Raw genomic sequence first — 14623 nt, forward strand, 5'->3', positions numbered from 1 at the left:
TGTTAATGCAAATAAATACAAACCAACAAGACCATGGTAGAGAAAATAGTTTTTGTGTTGTACAAATATTTGTTAACCTTACAATGTATCAATTGACAGGCATTACCAATTTTTGTGGCGGGCTATAGACTTTGACGTTCTATTATTATAGCTTTAAAGAAACGTTTTTTTGAATTTGTTCATAGAAGTATTCTTCAAAGCAAGTTCAATTGAGCCTTGACTAAAACCTTTTCCCAAAGAAAATTCACTGAAAACAGCTAAAATATTGTTTGCCAACCAGTACGCTTATTTTGTTGGACAAATTTTGCTTGCTGCCTGTAATTTGTACTAATATACAACCGTTTTAACACTGTTTTTAACAGCCAGCTTAACCACTCAAGCAAAGTACATTTGTTAACAAGGTATCGGTATAAGAAATACACAAGCAAGCAAACGTTCCAAATTTCGCGCGCTTTTGACATTTCAAATTTCTCGCGAATACACGTTATGTCGTTTTTTTTCTTTTTCAAACTTGAGAAATATTCTATGCAATACACACTAGCGTATCTTCTATTTTCACTACTTTTTACTATACATTTAAGCAGAAACAATCCATTTACTTATCATATAAAAGATTGTGTGCGCAACATAGTGTGCCCGCCAAAACGACCTGAATTTAAGCGTGTGCTTGATTTTAGTCGTGCCAATGACAACTCTATTATCGATACGCTGTCATCTAGTTTTGAAGATTTTTTCCTAGCAGTGAACACAGTGATGTAAATGTACTCCTTGGTCATTTTCATGGTGTTGTACAGAAGTGCATATCAAAGTTTGTGCCTCAAAAGTGCATTAAACGCAATCCAAAACATCCGTGGTACACACGGGAAATAATTCAACTAACTCGCCGCGTAAAGCGACTTCGCAAAGGTCGTCCTCTTTTGTCAGCTGCGCGATCACCACTGCTTAATTCTTTAAAGTGTACTTTGAAGGCGAAAATGCAGGAAGCGAAAAATTTCTATTTCAACAATACATTGTCACGGTTTATGGTAGAAAACCCGACCGAATTCTGGAAGTCTATTAACCCGAAGTCATTTGTTCAGTCTTGCTTCCTTATAAATGAACAATCACGCTCCGATTCTAACACTATTGAAGAAAGCTTCAACAACTATTTCAAGTCCGTTTTCTTTAGTGATGATGGCACTATCCCAGATTATGCATGCAACTTTGTTCAGTCTACAATTCCAGACATCACAATCTCTTATTCAGGTGTAAACAATTTGATACTAAAATTAGATGTGACTAAAAGTTCTGGTCCTGATGGCATTCCTAATACGTTCTTGAGGCGGTACTTCGAATGGTGCGCTCGTTACTTGACTGTCATTTTTAATAAATTGTTTGCGTCGGCCACTGTTCCCATACTTTGGAAGACAGCTAATGTTGTCCCGTTACTTAAATCTGGCAATAAGTAGCTCATTCCAAATTATAGGCCAATTTTCCTAATTTCAACAAGCTGTAAACTACTGGAACATATCATTCATCAACATATTGTTGAGTATTTGGACGCAAACAATCTTCTGTCCCGGTGTCAGCATGGCTTCCAAGCTGGATTTTCTACAACAACGCAGCTCCTAGAATTCACCCATGACATTGCCACATCACTTAACAAAACGGGTCAGACAGACGCAATTTTCATAGACTATTTGAAAGCTTTCGACAACGTATGCCATAAAAAACTTCTTCTAAAACTCAGTTCCTTTCTTAAAAATTCTAAATTACTCGGTTGGATTGCGGATTACTTGCGTTCTCGATCTCAGTTCGTTGCTTTCAACCAGGTGCAGTCATCCCCTGTTGAAATCACATTCGGTGTGCCGCAAGGCTTTGTGCTAGGGCCTCTCTTGTTTATTATAATTATTAATGATGTTGTTAAATGTCATCTCTGGAACCCTTGTAAGCATACGTCTGTATGCCGGTGATTGTGTACTGTATAACTGCATTACTACCTTTCAAGACCAGTCAGTCCTCAACAACGTATTCTCGTTATTCTGCGATTGGAGCTCAACGTGGCAAATGCTCATAAATTACAAAAAAACTGTAGCTATGACTCTCTCAAATAAAAAACAGCCTCTCAGTTTCAGTTATAATCACAATGGGTCCACCCTAGCACATGTGAGTGAATTCAAATACCTAGCCATCACCTTTACACATGACCTTAAATGGGGCAAACATGTTGATCTGATAACTTGTCAAGCTCTAAGGAAACTTGGTTACTTAAAGCGAAGATTGAAAAACTCGACAAAAGATTGTAAGTCAACTGCCTTCAAGACACTAGTGAGACCGATGCTCGAGTACGTTTTTGTGGTTTGGTCGCCCCATCTTGAGCAAGATAAAAACAGGTTGGAATCTGTGCAGAATAAGGCTATACGGTTCGTTTTTAACCGTTATGATCGGGACTCCTCCCCGTCTTCACATGCTCATTTGTTGTCACTTCATTCACTGGAACAACGTCGTACACGTGATAGTATTATCTTGTTGCACAAGATTGTACATAAAATGACCCGCGTTCACGCGCCCTTATCTTTCACTGATATACCAGCGCGTACAACACGTAGTACAGACGCTTTGAACTTTGTACCCTTCAGGTCTCGTTTGGATTGTTTCAAATTCTCTTTTTTTCCGCGTGTGGTGGAAGTTTGGAACAAGCTTGATGGTGCATTGCGTAGACTGAACACTGTAGAGTTCGGGAAAATTTTTATGTGTTAGTCATTTAAATTTGTGCGCACTATGGTTTGTTTCTGTGCTTTCGATCGTTTTTCTGTACCCGCTCCTGCAATGTCCCAAGCATGGGAAAGCAGTACTTGTAAATAAATAATTGCGGATTGGTGGAGTCAGAAGGACAGAAATGGCGGAATCTTCCTGGAGGCCCCAACGGCTGTGTGCCGAGCGTTTAAAGTCAATATTTTATGTTGTTCAAAGTGTGCTTGCGCTGTCTTTTGTGTTCTGTCGGTGCTGCTTGTTCCGAAGATGCACTATACTCAAGAGAGGACCGGCTGCTTTGTACCGTCGAGCACTCGCCAAACTAAAAAGGTAGGTGGATGTTTCTGCTGTCGACGCTTTGTTTTTTGGTTCTCCAGCTAAGGCCGCGGCGCGCCCGATCCAGGCTTCTGTGCTTCCGCTCGCGCAGTCGGCTCCTCCCGCGGTTACCACCGGAAGTGCCATGGTATAATAACGTTGTGAACTAAGGTTTTTTTAGCTAGTAGACGATAAGTGAGTTTTTATTAACATAGCGAGCCTGTTGGTGTGTCTAATTTCATTAGGCTCAAGTCTAAGCTCAAGGACGTTACACGCGGACAAAGTTTTTCTGTGGGGAGGGGGGTTAAAGCAATGTGCGCTGTGCGGCTGTGATTCAGCGGGCGATGCTCTGCACGCTATGAGTGACTACATTTTTGCACTGCCGTTGGACGCCGTTCGGGGACTGAGCCTGGAAGCCGTAAGCGTCGTCTGTGTGTCGCGTGCGTTGGAGTATTCCAGTGATTCGCGTTGATTTAAATCTTAGCGTATTTATTTAGAACAATGGAGAAGAATGACGTGATGTCCGCGTTGGTATTTACGCGGTCTTGTTCGTTTTCTGTGCCAAAGAAGTATCTGAAGAAAGTTTTATATGTTACGCGCCCTCTTTTCAACAGCTACATGATCATTAATCGTGTGTGACTACTATAAGGTAGATGTGTTTTTCTGTGTGAGCAATTGTGTTTGCATCCACCAGGAACGTATATTATTAAATTACCATGATATTCAGCTTACTTAAGTGTGCGTAAACTTGACACAGCGTGCTGTAGGTGCGGTTCTCAAAGCGTGCAATGACACCTGGGTCAATACATTTTGTCTATGAGTGGCCGAATAGCCGTACCTTAGCTGTGCAAGCGCTAGGTTGAGCAGTAGTTCACTCGTTCGAGCGCAATTTTGGTGGTAGTGCTTCGTCCCCCTGTTCACCTATCATTGAATTTTTCTGGTTTTTAATAATTGTGGGCACTGCAGCCCGCTTTGGAGGTAAAACATTGCCGAATAACTTTACGTCTACAGACATTCTAAAACGAAGTTCTACCACTACTTCCAATGAAACTTTCGAATATAAGTGTAACGCTTTATCTGATATCATAAATTCTTTGTGTCCTCGCTGCAGATTTACAAGTAACCTGTCGTTTGTGCAGTGTATGAATACCTAATTTATTGTTCAAAAGACAAGGTTATACATCACAGTATGCGTGCCTAAGGCGTGCATATGTTGCTGCTGACATGCAAACTTAGAGATTGTATTTATCTGAGAATGAACAAATCTAAACTGCCATTCCTGAAAATGTACGCATCAGACCAATTGAATAATAATGTTACTGCATGTGTGATTTGGGTATGAGCCGGTGGGTAGCGGGGAACAGGCAGATTAGGGAAGAGGACGTTCGGCTAGCGAGATAGGTCTCCGGTGCCCGACCCCTTGAAATCTACCAGTACGCCACAGCGTAATGAACACAATACTAAAGGTAACAGAGTGGTGGAGGTTCTGGGTAGTAGGATGAACAGGTAGGCGGATGATGGATGGTGTCGTCGGCCAGTGTGTCTTGTCACTGTAGCTCTTCGTGCACTATTGCCCTGATAGTAGCGGCAAGGTTGGCAGCCGGGCTTACGTCGACGCTGGCGACCATGGTGACATTTTCCAGCCTAACCAATTTCGGGGCCATACGACGGGTCTTCAGCTTCTCGAAAGTACGGCAGTGACGTTGGACGGCGGATATGGAAGTGAGGTCCTCCCTGCCTATCAAAAAATTGTAGACGTCCTCTGCTATACCCTTCAGAAGGTGTCCGAACATGTCCTCTTCAGACATATACGGGTCTCAGATCTTGCAGAGCATCAGCGTGACGACGCCCGCTTTTATAGGAAACTGTAAAGTATTCCTGCAGACGGAGTGCCCAGTGCGCTAGTAGACCAGATGGGTCACGCAGGTTGACCAGCCAGCAGAGCGAATGATGATCTGTCATGATGGTAAAGAGGCGTCCGTACAGGTAGGACCGGAAGTGCTGCACTGCGAAGACTACGGCGAGGCATTTCTGTGGAAATCGAAGACTGTCCAGCGACCTCACCTCCAACGGTCCCGCCCACTAGTTTTCCGGCGGTGGCGAAGGGTAGCGGCGCCTAGGAGACGGCGACCGATTGGAGCGAGGGGCTGGCGGCGGTGTCAGACTGCGGTCAGAGGCGGGAGAACGGTGTCGCAGCGGCCTTGGTATCTCGTGGGATGCGCTTCCAGGGAACATTGGTGTTTGTGCAAAGCCAGACAGGTGGGATCTCGGTGAGCGGTCGTACCTTGGAGGCTGCCGGTAGTTGCAGTATCTGGCAATGTGGCCTTCGACGCCACAGTTGTAGCAGACGGGCAGGGGTGGTTCGCCGAACCACTGCTGAGAGCGCTCCGCTGTGTAAGGTCGCCTACCCGAACGGAGTGGAGCAGCTTGCTGAACGGGAACTGCCCGCCTTTGTGAAGCGGGGCCGGTATGAAGGCGTCGGTCGGTACGAAGGCGAACGAGTCTCAGCGTGGCCAGGAGTTTCCAGCTTCGCTAAAGTCCGTCGCACATACCGATGGTGACAGAGGAGCGAACGGCGCCGTTTTTTCTTCTGTATGCTCGGCCACCTCGTCATACTCTAGATACCGTCTTCGCGTTTATGGACCACCATGATTCCGGTATAGCCGAGATCGTCTGCCGTGCAGAAGAAGCCCGACGTCTTGCTCACCTGCGCACCCTCGCTGTGCAAGATTGCTCAAAGACACGTTTTGACCGCCAACGTCGCCACGTGACGTATAATCGCGGAGACCACGTCTTGCTGTGGACGCAAAATAAGGACCGTGGGTTGTGTGAAAAATTGCTGGCACACTATGCGGGACCTTATGTTGTTATAGACCACTTAAGCGATGTAACTTACTGCGTAGCACGTCTTCATTCAAATGGCCAACGATCTGCAAAGACTGAACTAGTCCACATAGCACGTTTGAAGCGCTATATTCCCAGAGAGACTCTTCAACTCGCCTGGTGGGCTTCGTCTGCGCGGAGCGAAATGTTACTGCATATGTGCTTTGGGTATGAGCCGGTGGGTAGCGGGGAACAGGCAGATTAGAGAAGAGGACGTTCGGCTAGCGAGATAGGCCTCCGGTGCACGACCCCTTGAAGTCTACCAGTACGCCACAGGGTTATAAACACACTACTAAACGTAACAATATCAAAAATATTGTTAACCAAGTGATTGTTGTTGGCTAGCACCAACGTCAATAAAACTACCTTGTTGGTACTTAGACCACTAGGTAGGATGCAAGATTCATGACGTCGTATTTAATGTTATTGTCACATGATTTGCAAGGTAAAATGTTATTAGCATTCAGATGCCAATAACGTTGTGGCCTCATCATTAACATAATGAAGCCCGTTAGGCACAATGTGATTCTGCTGCCTTTACGTCATGTTGGGAAACCATTACGTTAAGTAGCTATCTGTAGTGTCTGAGATCCTGGTTGCTGGTCATTATTGCAGAAGCTAGCCTGCTTTATTGTGATGGCATGTGGTTCAAGAAAGATGTTTTGTCTTAGCGTTTCCACTTTTCCCCCCTATGGTCATCAGACATCTTGTGCTGTTTGATGAGAAGTGAGTGGTAGTGCCTTTTTAGCCAACCAAAACAATTTAGATCAATGATCACTATGAAGCAGCACACAATATTCATTTAGTGAACTCAATTTCAGGTGAATTATAAACATCCGAATGTTAGCCGTTTGAAGGAAGCTCCATTCGTTAAAGTCATGAAAAGAAATGGTAGAGAAGGAAAGGAAGGGAGGTTAGCCAGACCATCAAACCCGGTCTGCCACCCTACACGGGGAAACAGGGAGATTAAACTCCAGTCGCAGTGGTCTAGTCCCTAAGATACTCGGTTTCTGATACGAAGGTCGCAGGAGGACATTTCGGCTTTGGTGGCTGCTTTTTTGATGGAGGTGAAAATGCTGTGGGCCTGAAATCTCAGATTTAGGTGCAGGTTAAAGAACCCCGGGTGGTTGAAATTTCTGGAGCCCTCCACTACCTTTGTAAAGAATTCATGTGTCAGTATTCCTTTAATTTTGTGCTTTATCTGCAGTGGATGCATATGCGCATACTTACATGTATATGCAGTGGCATTGCAATTTTACGTAATAAAATATTCATATGGTGCATATTGCATGGCATTTACGTAAGAAACACATCACATGGGTATCATAACTACAGAAATGTATAATATGTGCCTCTATGGATGCACTCGTGCATATATTTGGTCAGCTTCAAGAACTGAATTTATTGATCGCAGGCAACCGCATACTCATGCATGCTTATCCCTTTATTACGCGCAGTCAATACAGCTAAAAGGGGGTGTCTTCGTCTAAGAGTTCTAACTTCATCGTGCATGAGCGAGCTGTAAAAGTGAATGAAAATTCACATGTATGACATCGACATGAAAAGCTCTGCAGCAGCATGTTTTTCGTTGTATTTATACTGCAGAATGCCCTTTTTGTATTTCTCAGTTGCGTGCCACTAAATACATGTTGGCCATGCGTTTCTATCCATTCACTGCAATTTGGCAAGCAGCGCATGCAGTCTAGACACACCTCACCAAAACATTTTTTTGGCACCGGTGCAGAAATTCTTCGGCACGGTCTGTCATTTCATGTGAGTGAGGCTGCTCAAGGAACGTTCCTGACAAGGTCAAGAAGCCCAAGCACCAGCAAACTCTGAAACATTGTTCCAAGCATCAGCTCTGTTCACCCTACTCATGCGCTGTGCCTCACCAAGCTACTAGACGCTGCCTACTTATATGAAGTGCTCTTCATATTCTCCTCAGTTTGGCAGCAGTGTGTGTGGTCTTCATAGTGCTTGCCAAAATCATTTTTGCACAAGTGAGACACTTACTTCTTGCTTTAATTGTGTTAGTATTACTGCATGCACTCCTGCCAAGCAAGAGTACTAATGTTTCTTGTGAATTGTACGTCATGGTAAGCAGAGGATTTCAAGCACGAAATTCATGCTGAACTTTGGTCCTTTCAGTAGTGTGGAACGAAGGTGGTGAGAGTGTCAACGCTCTCTCTTTAGAAATAAAGGCTTTGCAAGAAGAGCCTGTTGCACCTTGAAACAGGCACAAAAAACTTCCAGGGGAAAATAAGCAACCTCAGATGAAAATTGAAGAATTTACGCTGTATTCAAGGTTGAACTATCTGACATCAATGGTGTCCCAGGTGAGGGTTTTCTTTTGACACTGTCCGAAATTTTTGCGCGATGATGGAAAAACAATTACTCGTGATGATATTGACACTACAGACAGAGTAGGAACAAACAAACTTAGTTTGAAACAAATTGTAGTGCATTATGCTCGATGTCACAAATGAAATGTTCTGGATAAGACAAAAAACTTAGGTGTTTCTACAGTGGCCTTTCGTTTTAGTTTAAGTAGTCCTATGTGTCAACGAACGCTTGACAAGACAAGGTAAGCAGTTAGTGAGAGCACGAATGCAAAAAAAAGTAGGATGGAGGTTCATTTGGATGCAAGGCACGAAATTTATAGGAAAAAAAATTGGAAACATTATCAATTTTAAGGACTGCCTTCTTAGAAGATCTGGCAAAACGCTGTGTTGAAGCCTTCAGAGCCACACTTTTCTTGAGCTTGCAACGTCGGTAAACTATGACTGATATGGCAGAATTTCGATACCTAGATAGTGAAAAATTGATACCTAGATAGTGAAAAAGGCCACCAGCTATCTTCAATGCGTTTACCTTAAATGCTCTTGGCATTATAAATAAGACTAGAAGCCTGTGTCTCTATTTCGATTACATGTCGGTAAAATTTGATGCCATTCTTTTGACATAATCCTAGTATTTTTCGTGCAATATATATCCCACCAAAAATACCAGGGTACAATTATCATGGCATTGTGTGGTTCATGAAAGGGGTAAGGGGAATAGCGCTGTACATAAAAAGTTAATTTTTGGCCGATGTCAATGGACTTCCATCTGTTAAGCCCTATGTTGAGTGTCTAGTAGTACGTCTTGGGGGTTTTGTTTTGCAGCAATTAGCACGCCTCCATTAGGTCATAAGTAGGAATTCCTTGAGTTTCTGGAAACTAGGTAAATTGATTTTTTGGTCACAGATGCACAGACGATTTTTTGCTAACAACCAACGGGGCAGACGCCGGCGGCGGGTTTTCTGCGACGCGAGCTCTTCAACGCTATCATGTTAAAAAGCTGACATAGGCAGCATTCACCAAATGAATGCAAAGAACAAAGTCAAGTGTCCCAGTAGGAATCGAAACCTAGTATTCAGCTTGTCAATTCAGTATTCTACCACAGAGCCATGCCCGGCCTCGGTTATACTTTCCAAATTATCTCCAATGTTTGTGTAACATCAACTGTCGTTGCAGTACTGGCTATCAAACTTTATTACATATGCACTCCTATGATGCAGCCGTGAGGTCGAATCAAAGTTAATTGTACTCAGGCACCATCCTGTGAAGTATTTGTGTAGCAGTGTTGATGGCTACCATTCTCGCGAGTGCCAGCGCAAACACCAATGCTTCATGCCAGCCTACCACTTCTAGTGTGGCTAATATCCATGTTTCTGTTGGCATCGTTACGAAACAGCTAATAACTGCTAATGTTGTCATGGGTATAACATCTCCCCATAACAATGGAAACATATCATCATCATCAGCTTGACTACGTCCACTGCAGGACAAAGGCCTCTCCCATGTTCCGCCAGTTAATCCGGTCCTGTGCTTGCTACAGCCAATTTATACCCGAAAACTTTTTAATCCCATCTGCCTCCCTAACCTTCTGTCTCCCCCTAACCCGCTTGTCTTCTCTGGGAATCCAGTTAGTTACCCTTAACGATCAGCGGTTATCCTGTCTACGCGCTACATGCCCGGCCCATGTCCGTTTCTTCTTCTTGATTTCAGCTATGATATCCTTAACCCCCGTTTGTTCCCTAATCCAGTCTGCTCTCTTCTTGTCTATTAAGGTTACACCTACCATTTTTCTTTCCATTGCTCGTTGCGTCGTCCTCAATTTAAGCTGAACCCTCTTTCTAAGTCTCCAGGTTTCTGCTCCGTAGCTAAGTACCGGCAAGATGCAGCTGTTATAGACCTTCCTCTTGAGGGATAGTGGCAATCTACATGTCATAATTTGAGAGTGCTTGCCAAATGTGCTCCACCCCATTCTTATTCTTCTAGTTACTTTAATCTCGTGGCTCGGCTCCGCGGTTATTACCTGCCCTAAGTAGACATAGTCTTTTACAACTTGAAGTGCACTATTACCTATCTCGAAGCGCTGCTCTTTTCCGAGGTTGTTGTACATTACTTTCGTTTTCTGCAGATTCATTATAAGACCCCCCTTTCTGCTCTCCTTGTCTTCCTCTGTAATCATGAGTTGCAATTAGTCCCCGGAGTTACTCAGCAATGCAATGTCATCGGCGAAGCGCAGGTTACTAAGGTACTCTCCATTAACTCTTATCTCAAACTGTTCCCATTCTAGGCTTCTGAAAACCTCCTGTAAGCACGCGTTAAATAGCATTGGGGAGATCGTGTCCCCATGCCTTACACCCTTCTTGATTGGTATCCCGTTGCTTTCTTTGTGAAGCACTATGATAGCAGTTGATCCCCTGAAATCATTGCTCAGATGTTGATTGTATATATATTTTGATTTTACTATGCTGTTTGTTTTTGTATGTGAAATCTGTTGTACGTGCTACCCTCTGTAGGCCCCCAGGTACTGTCAAGTTTTTACACAGCTTTTTGCCTGGCGGACCTCCAGCAAGCATGTTTTCCGTTGGAAACAGAGCGGATTTTGATGCTGACTTCCACTCACACAGAACTAAGAACACTTCAGCATGACAAAGCATATTGTATCTTGGACAGTCTGTTTTGCGAAACTCTTGGGGATTACTTCTGTCTTTATTTTAGGCTTACGAGTGCGGATGTGCTGTAGAGAAGCAGCGCCCTGACCACACTTCTGTAAAAGGAACCAAAGTCGCCTGGGCAGCTGAAGATGGATTGTGAAAGGTTTTGAGTGATCACATTATAATAATCCAGCACCACTTGCATTATCTTGTCAATATTTGTGAATTTGTAACGCACAAGTTTAGAAACACACACACATATATAAAGAGAGAGCCATAAATAAGCCTTGAGCAAGTTTGTAGTCAAGGCTTTTAGCATGATGACCGAAGCATGTTATATAAGCCCACATGTTTTACCACGCACCTACTTTCCTATCCATTTTCTTTTTCAATTGTGTGAGCACTGGCAACACCTTCAATAAGCGCCTTTGAACTGCTGGTGCCGTTAACCTATATTTTTTGTTCTAAATAATTTATTTGTTACCTACTATGCAAGGAGGGAAGTCAGAATGTTAAAAGGCAAAAAAGAAGTCTCGTCACAGAAAAGATGTCTACTCATAAGAAAAAGATTAGAAAAACAGAAGATTGATCCTCACTCACACAGATCTCACCATTACAATCGATGCAAAAGGTCATACCTCATGTTTACTATTGTCAATCTTTTTGAGTTGTATGCTATGTACAATAAAATAGTGACTATTTGCATCATGTTAATTTATTTGTCATAAATTTTTGTTGGGGCCTAGTATCTTGCAATTTCACATGCCTAAAAGCTCACGTCTGCTACACATAATTTAAAAGAGCGCAATGTGATAAGGTTCTGTATTTAGTGCATTTTATCTGTGTGTCTTTTAAAGTGAGTATATGGCTTTTGAAATAATCACCAGTATTTGAAACTTATGAATTTTTAATTTGCAGGCATGCATGTCTGTATGGTGACCAAGCACCCATAAATTGTGCATGCATGTGTGCAGGAAGGGGCCTTGAATAGATGACATTTATTCTGGACCAAAAATGGGTAGCACAGGCCATATACGCACAGTGGGATCAATTCAATGATTATTGAAACACACATATTTATTCAATATAGCTTGGTTTAGGGTATATATTTACATATTGTCTTCTTCCACCTTGAACATTGCACTATGCATCCGGCACTCTGCTGAGCGCTTCTTGAGGGCACTTTGGTAACTAGTACACAAACGTACAGACAGCTGTAAGTGGGGCCTCCACTTTGTTGACTGCTGGAGAACGGCGGCTTCGCCAAATCACACTTCCTTTGTGGTGAAGCTAACTTTGCTCTTGCAACAGTACAAGCTTATCTAAAATTCGACACTGTGCTTAAGAAGTGCAGTAAGTGCAGCTTGTTCTATCCAGAGCAGCAAAAAACGAAAACCCGAGAAGCAGCACCTGGACAGGGTAAGGCACAATTGCAGCACTTCTCGATAACAATGCCGGATTCTCTATTTGCCTACACCTAGAAAAAGCAAAACACTGCAGCCAACTTACCAGCAGCTTCACTGCAGAGACACTGTGTGTTTTAAAAGACGATGATGCAAAGGCCCCACCTAGAGCTGTCACTGCGTTTCAGTGCTAGTTTCATAAGCGCTTGAGGAAGGCACTCTGTGGAGGGCCGGCCGCGTGCATGGTGCACGTGTTCAGGGTGGAATGGACGACTTAGTACATGTGTTCAAGTACTAACAAACCGTATGTGGGCTGTCACTCAGTCAGGTCTACAGAGTATACATCAATCTGCATTTTTAGCCATCTCCAGCATCAATCCTAGATTTGGCCCACTGGTACGTCGATGTGGAGCACCCTTCCAGCACCCAGCTGAAAGAGTGTTATGACATCACAGCACCTTTTATGAAGGGTGCACTCGTTACACGCTTTAATATGTTTGCTCTGCACCCTTTTCTTAAAGGTGCTGAGCTCTGCACCCTTTCTCAGCACCCTTTTTTGAACACGCAATAGGGAGCAAAGGGTGCTCGTCTGGCGACAAGCTCATTTACACCCTTTATGGCGACATTTAGTTTAGTGTGTAGTCCGTGTCTTCCTTAGCTCCGACTGTGCTTAGAGCAGCCCTGCTAGCCTTGTTATTTGCGTACTCTCATCGTGCACGACGCGTCGGCGGCATGTGGCGCGGCATGCTTGCACCACTACTTCGGCCTTCTGTTGGACGCCAAAGCTTTTGAGTTCAAAAATCAAAGAAAGTACTTAGGAATACTTGGATTGTTTTCTGGATAGTTTTTATATTATATGTACCATATTTATTGTTTCGATAGTCGGTCCTTTGATTCATTGTCTAGCCAAAATCAGATAATTCGTGTAATACTAACAAACAATAGCACATAGCGGAAGCCATTTTAAAATCGCCTCTGTTAAAACAGACTTCATACATAATTCTAAAACATTTCGCCCTAAATACTCTTCAAGTCTGTTTGAAGTTTTACTCATTGAGATAAGTAGTATACACGCTGATGTTTCAGTTGAAGATAATGCCATACCTTTTCTCCACGACCTGAGCCGTAACCAGGAGCTCCAGGTGGCCCACTTTCACCCTTTTCGCCCTGAAAAAAATGTTGCCGTTTTAAAGTTGAGTGGACTCAACAACTTCCCTTGCGAAATCTACTTTTAAAAAGTACGAAAGTCGCCGATTTACATTGGGAAGAATTCAGGCGTTTCTGTACTCTACTTTCAGAAACGAGTGCTTTTTGTGTGGTTACACTATTGCTTTACCACCACGTTATTTGCCATGAAATGGCCCTGAATATGCAGTAAGTCTCTATTTAATGCGAGAATCGGGGTTCTTATTAAATTCCTATATTCCTATTAAATTATCATTGGTCGGGTGAATGAGTACTTGCCTTCAGCCCTGGGAATCCCATCGGTCCTCGTTCTCCGGGAGGACCACGTGGCCCAGGCTCACCACGTTCACTTCCTAAATAATTTGAAGAAAATAAACACGTCATTCCAAACCAAAGCAACAAATTTCCAGCGAGATTATTTAGAAGAAAATATCTATGTTAAAACACTATCATCCCTTTACAAATGGACCACCTGTCTTCTTAATACATTCCTTGTGCTTCTGGTAGTGAATAAGGAATATCTAAGCATATGTATATTTTCTAATTGAAGCCAAGCACCCTGTGCTATCTTTGTTCTATTTGAATTGTGAAATTGTTTTTGAAGAGCCTGAAGACTCCCACCGATGCGTACACTGTATTGCAATAAAATAATTTAAGAAAGAAAAATTACTTACTTGTCACGTACGTAAGTCCATCCTGAAAAACGAACAAAAGAAGAAAAAGAGTGAAGCATATATAGATTGAAACAGATTCTTGGCGTCTGCGTGTGCACCGTATGCGAATTAAGAAGCGGAAGCGCAGCTTAGCAATAGGACGACAGCTGGTATAAAATGAGCATTATGTGAAGAGGGCTTCGCGTACTGTATTTTCTCTACCATCAAAATAGAGTAGATCGTGAGCCGATGAAAATATTAGTAGAAATGCGTCGCGTGCATTATTTGCTCCGGAACTTTTGTATAGTGCCGGCGGCAACCTAACTCGACTGTTTCCTACATCTCAGAAACACCACCCCAAAGCCTGTGTCTTTGCGAGGGGAAAAGCCACCACTGTAGACTATTTTATTCGATACGTTCTCAGCGTCAAACGTCGACAATCAACCACTAGGCAGTCGGAAAAC

General features: G+C 43.2%; 1 protein-coding gene across 4 annotated transcripts in view; it reads right to left on the minus strand.

The window, feature by feature from the left end:
• Mp (collagen XV/XVIII-type protein multiplexin) overlaps window positions 1-14623 on the minus strand; it is a 731849-nt gene that overhangs the window by 142290 nt on the left and 574936 nt on the right. For all 4 annotated transcript variants that reach the window (XM_075880876.1, XM_075880875.1, XM_075880877.1 and 1 more), the window contains 3 exons: window positions 14181-14202; window positions 13786-13859; window positions 13426-13488 (listed from right to left, as the gene is read on the minus strand). In XM_075880876.1, coding sequence (XP_075736991.1) covers window positions 13426-13488; window positions 13786-13859; window positions 14181-14202 — 159 coding nt within the window. The remainder of the gene's footprint in view (window positions 1-13425; window positions 13489-13785; window positions 13860-14180; window positions 14203-14623) is intronic.

The sequence above is a fragment of the Rhipicephalus microplus genome, chromosome X, assembly GCF_043290135.1.
Source record: "Rhipicephalus microplus isolate Deutch F79 chromosome X, USDA_Rmic, whole genome shotgun sequence".
Taxonomy (NCBI): Eukaryota; Metazoa; Arthropoda; class Arachnida; order Ixodida; family Ixodidae; genus Rhipicephalus; species Rhipicephalus microplus.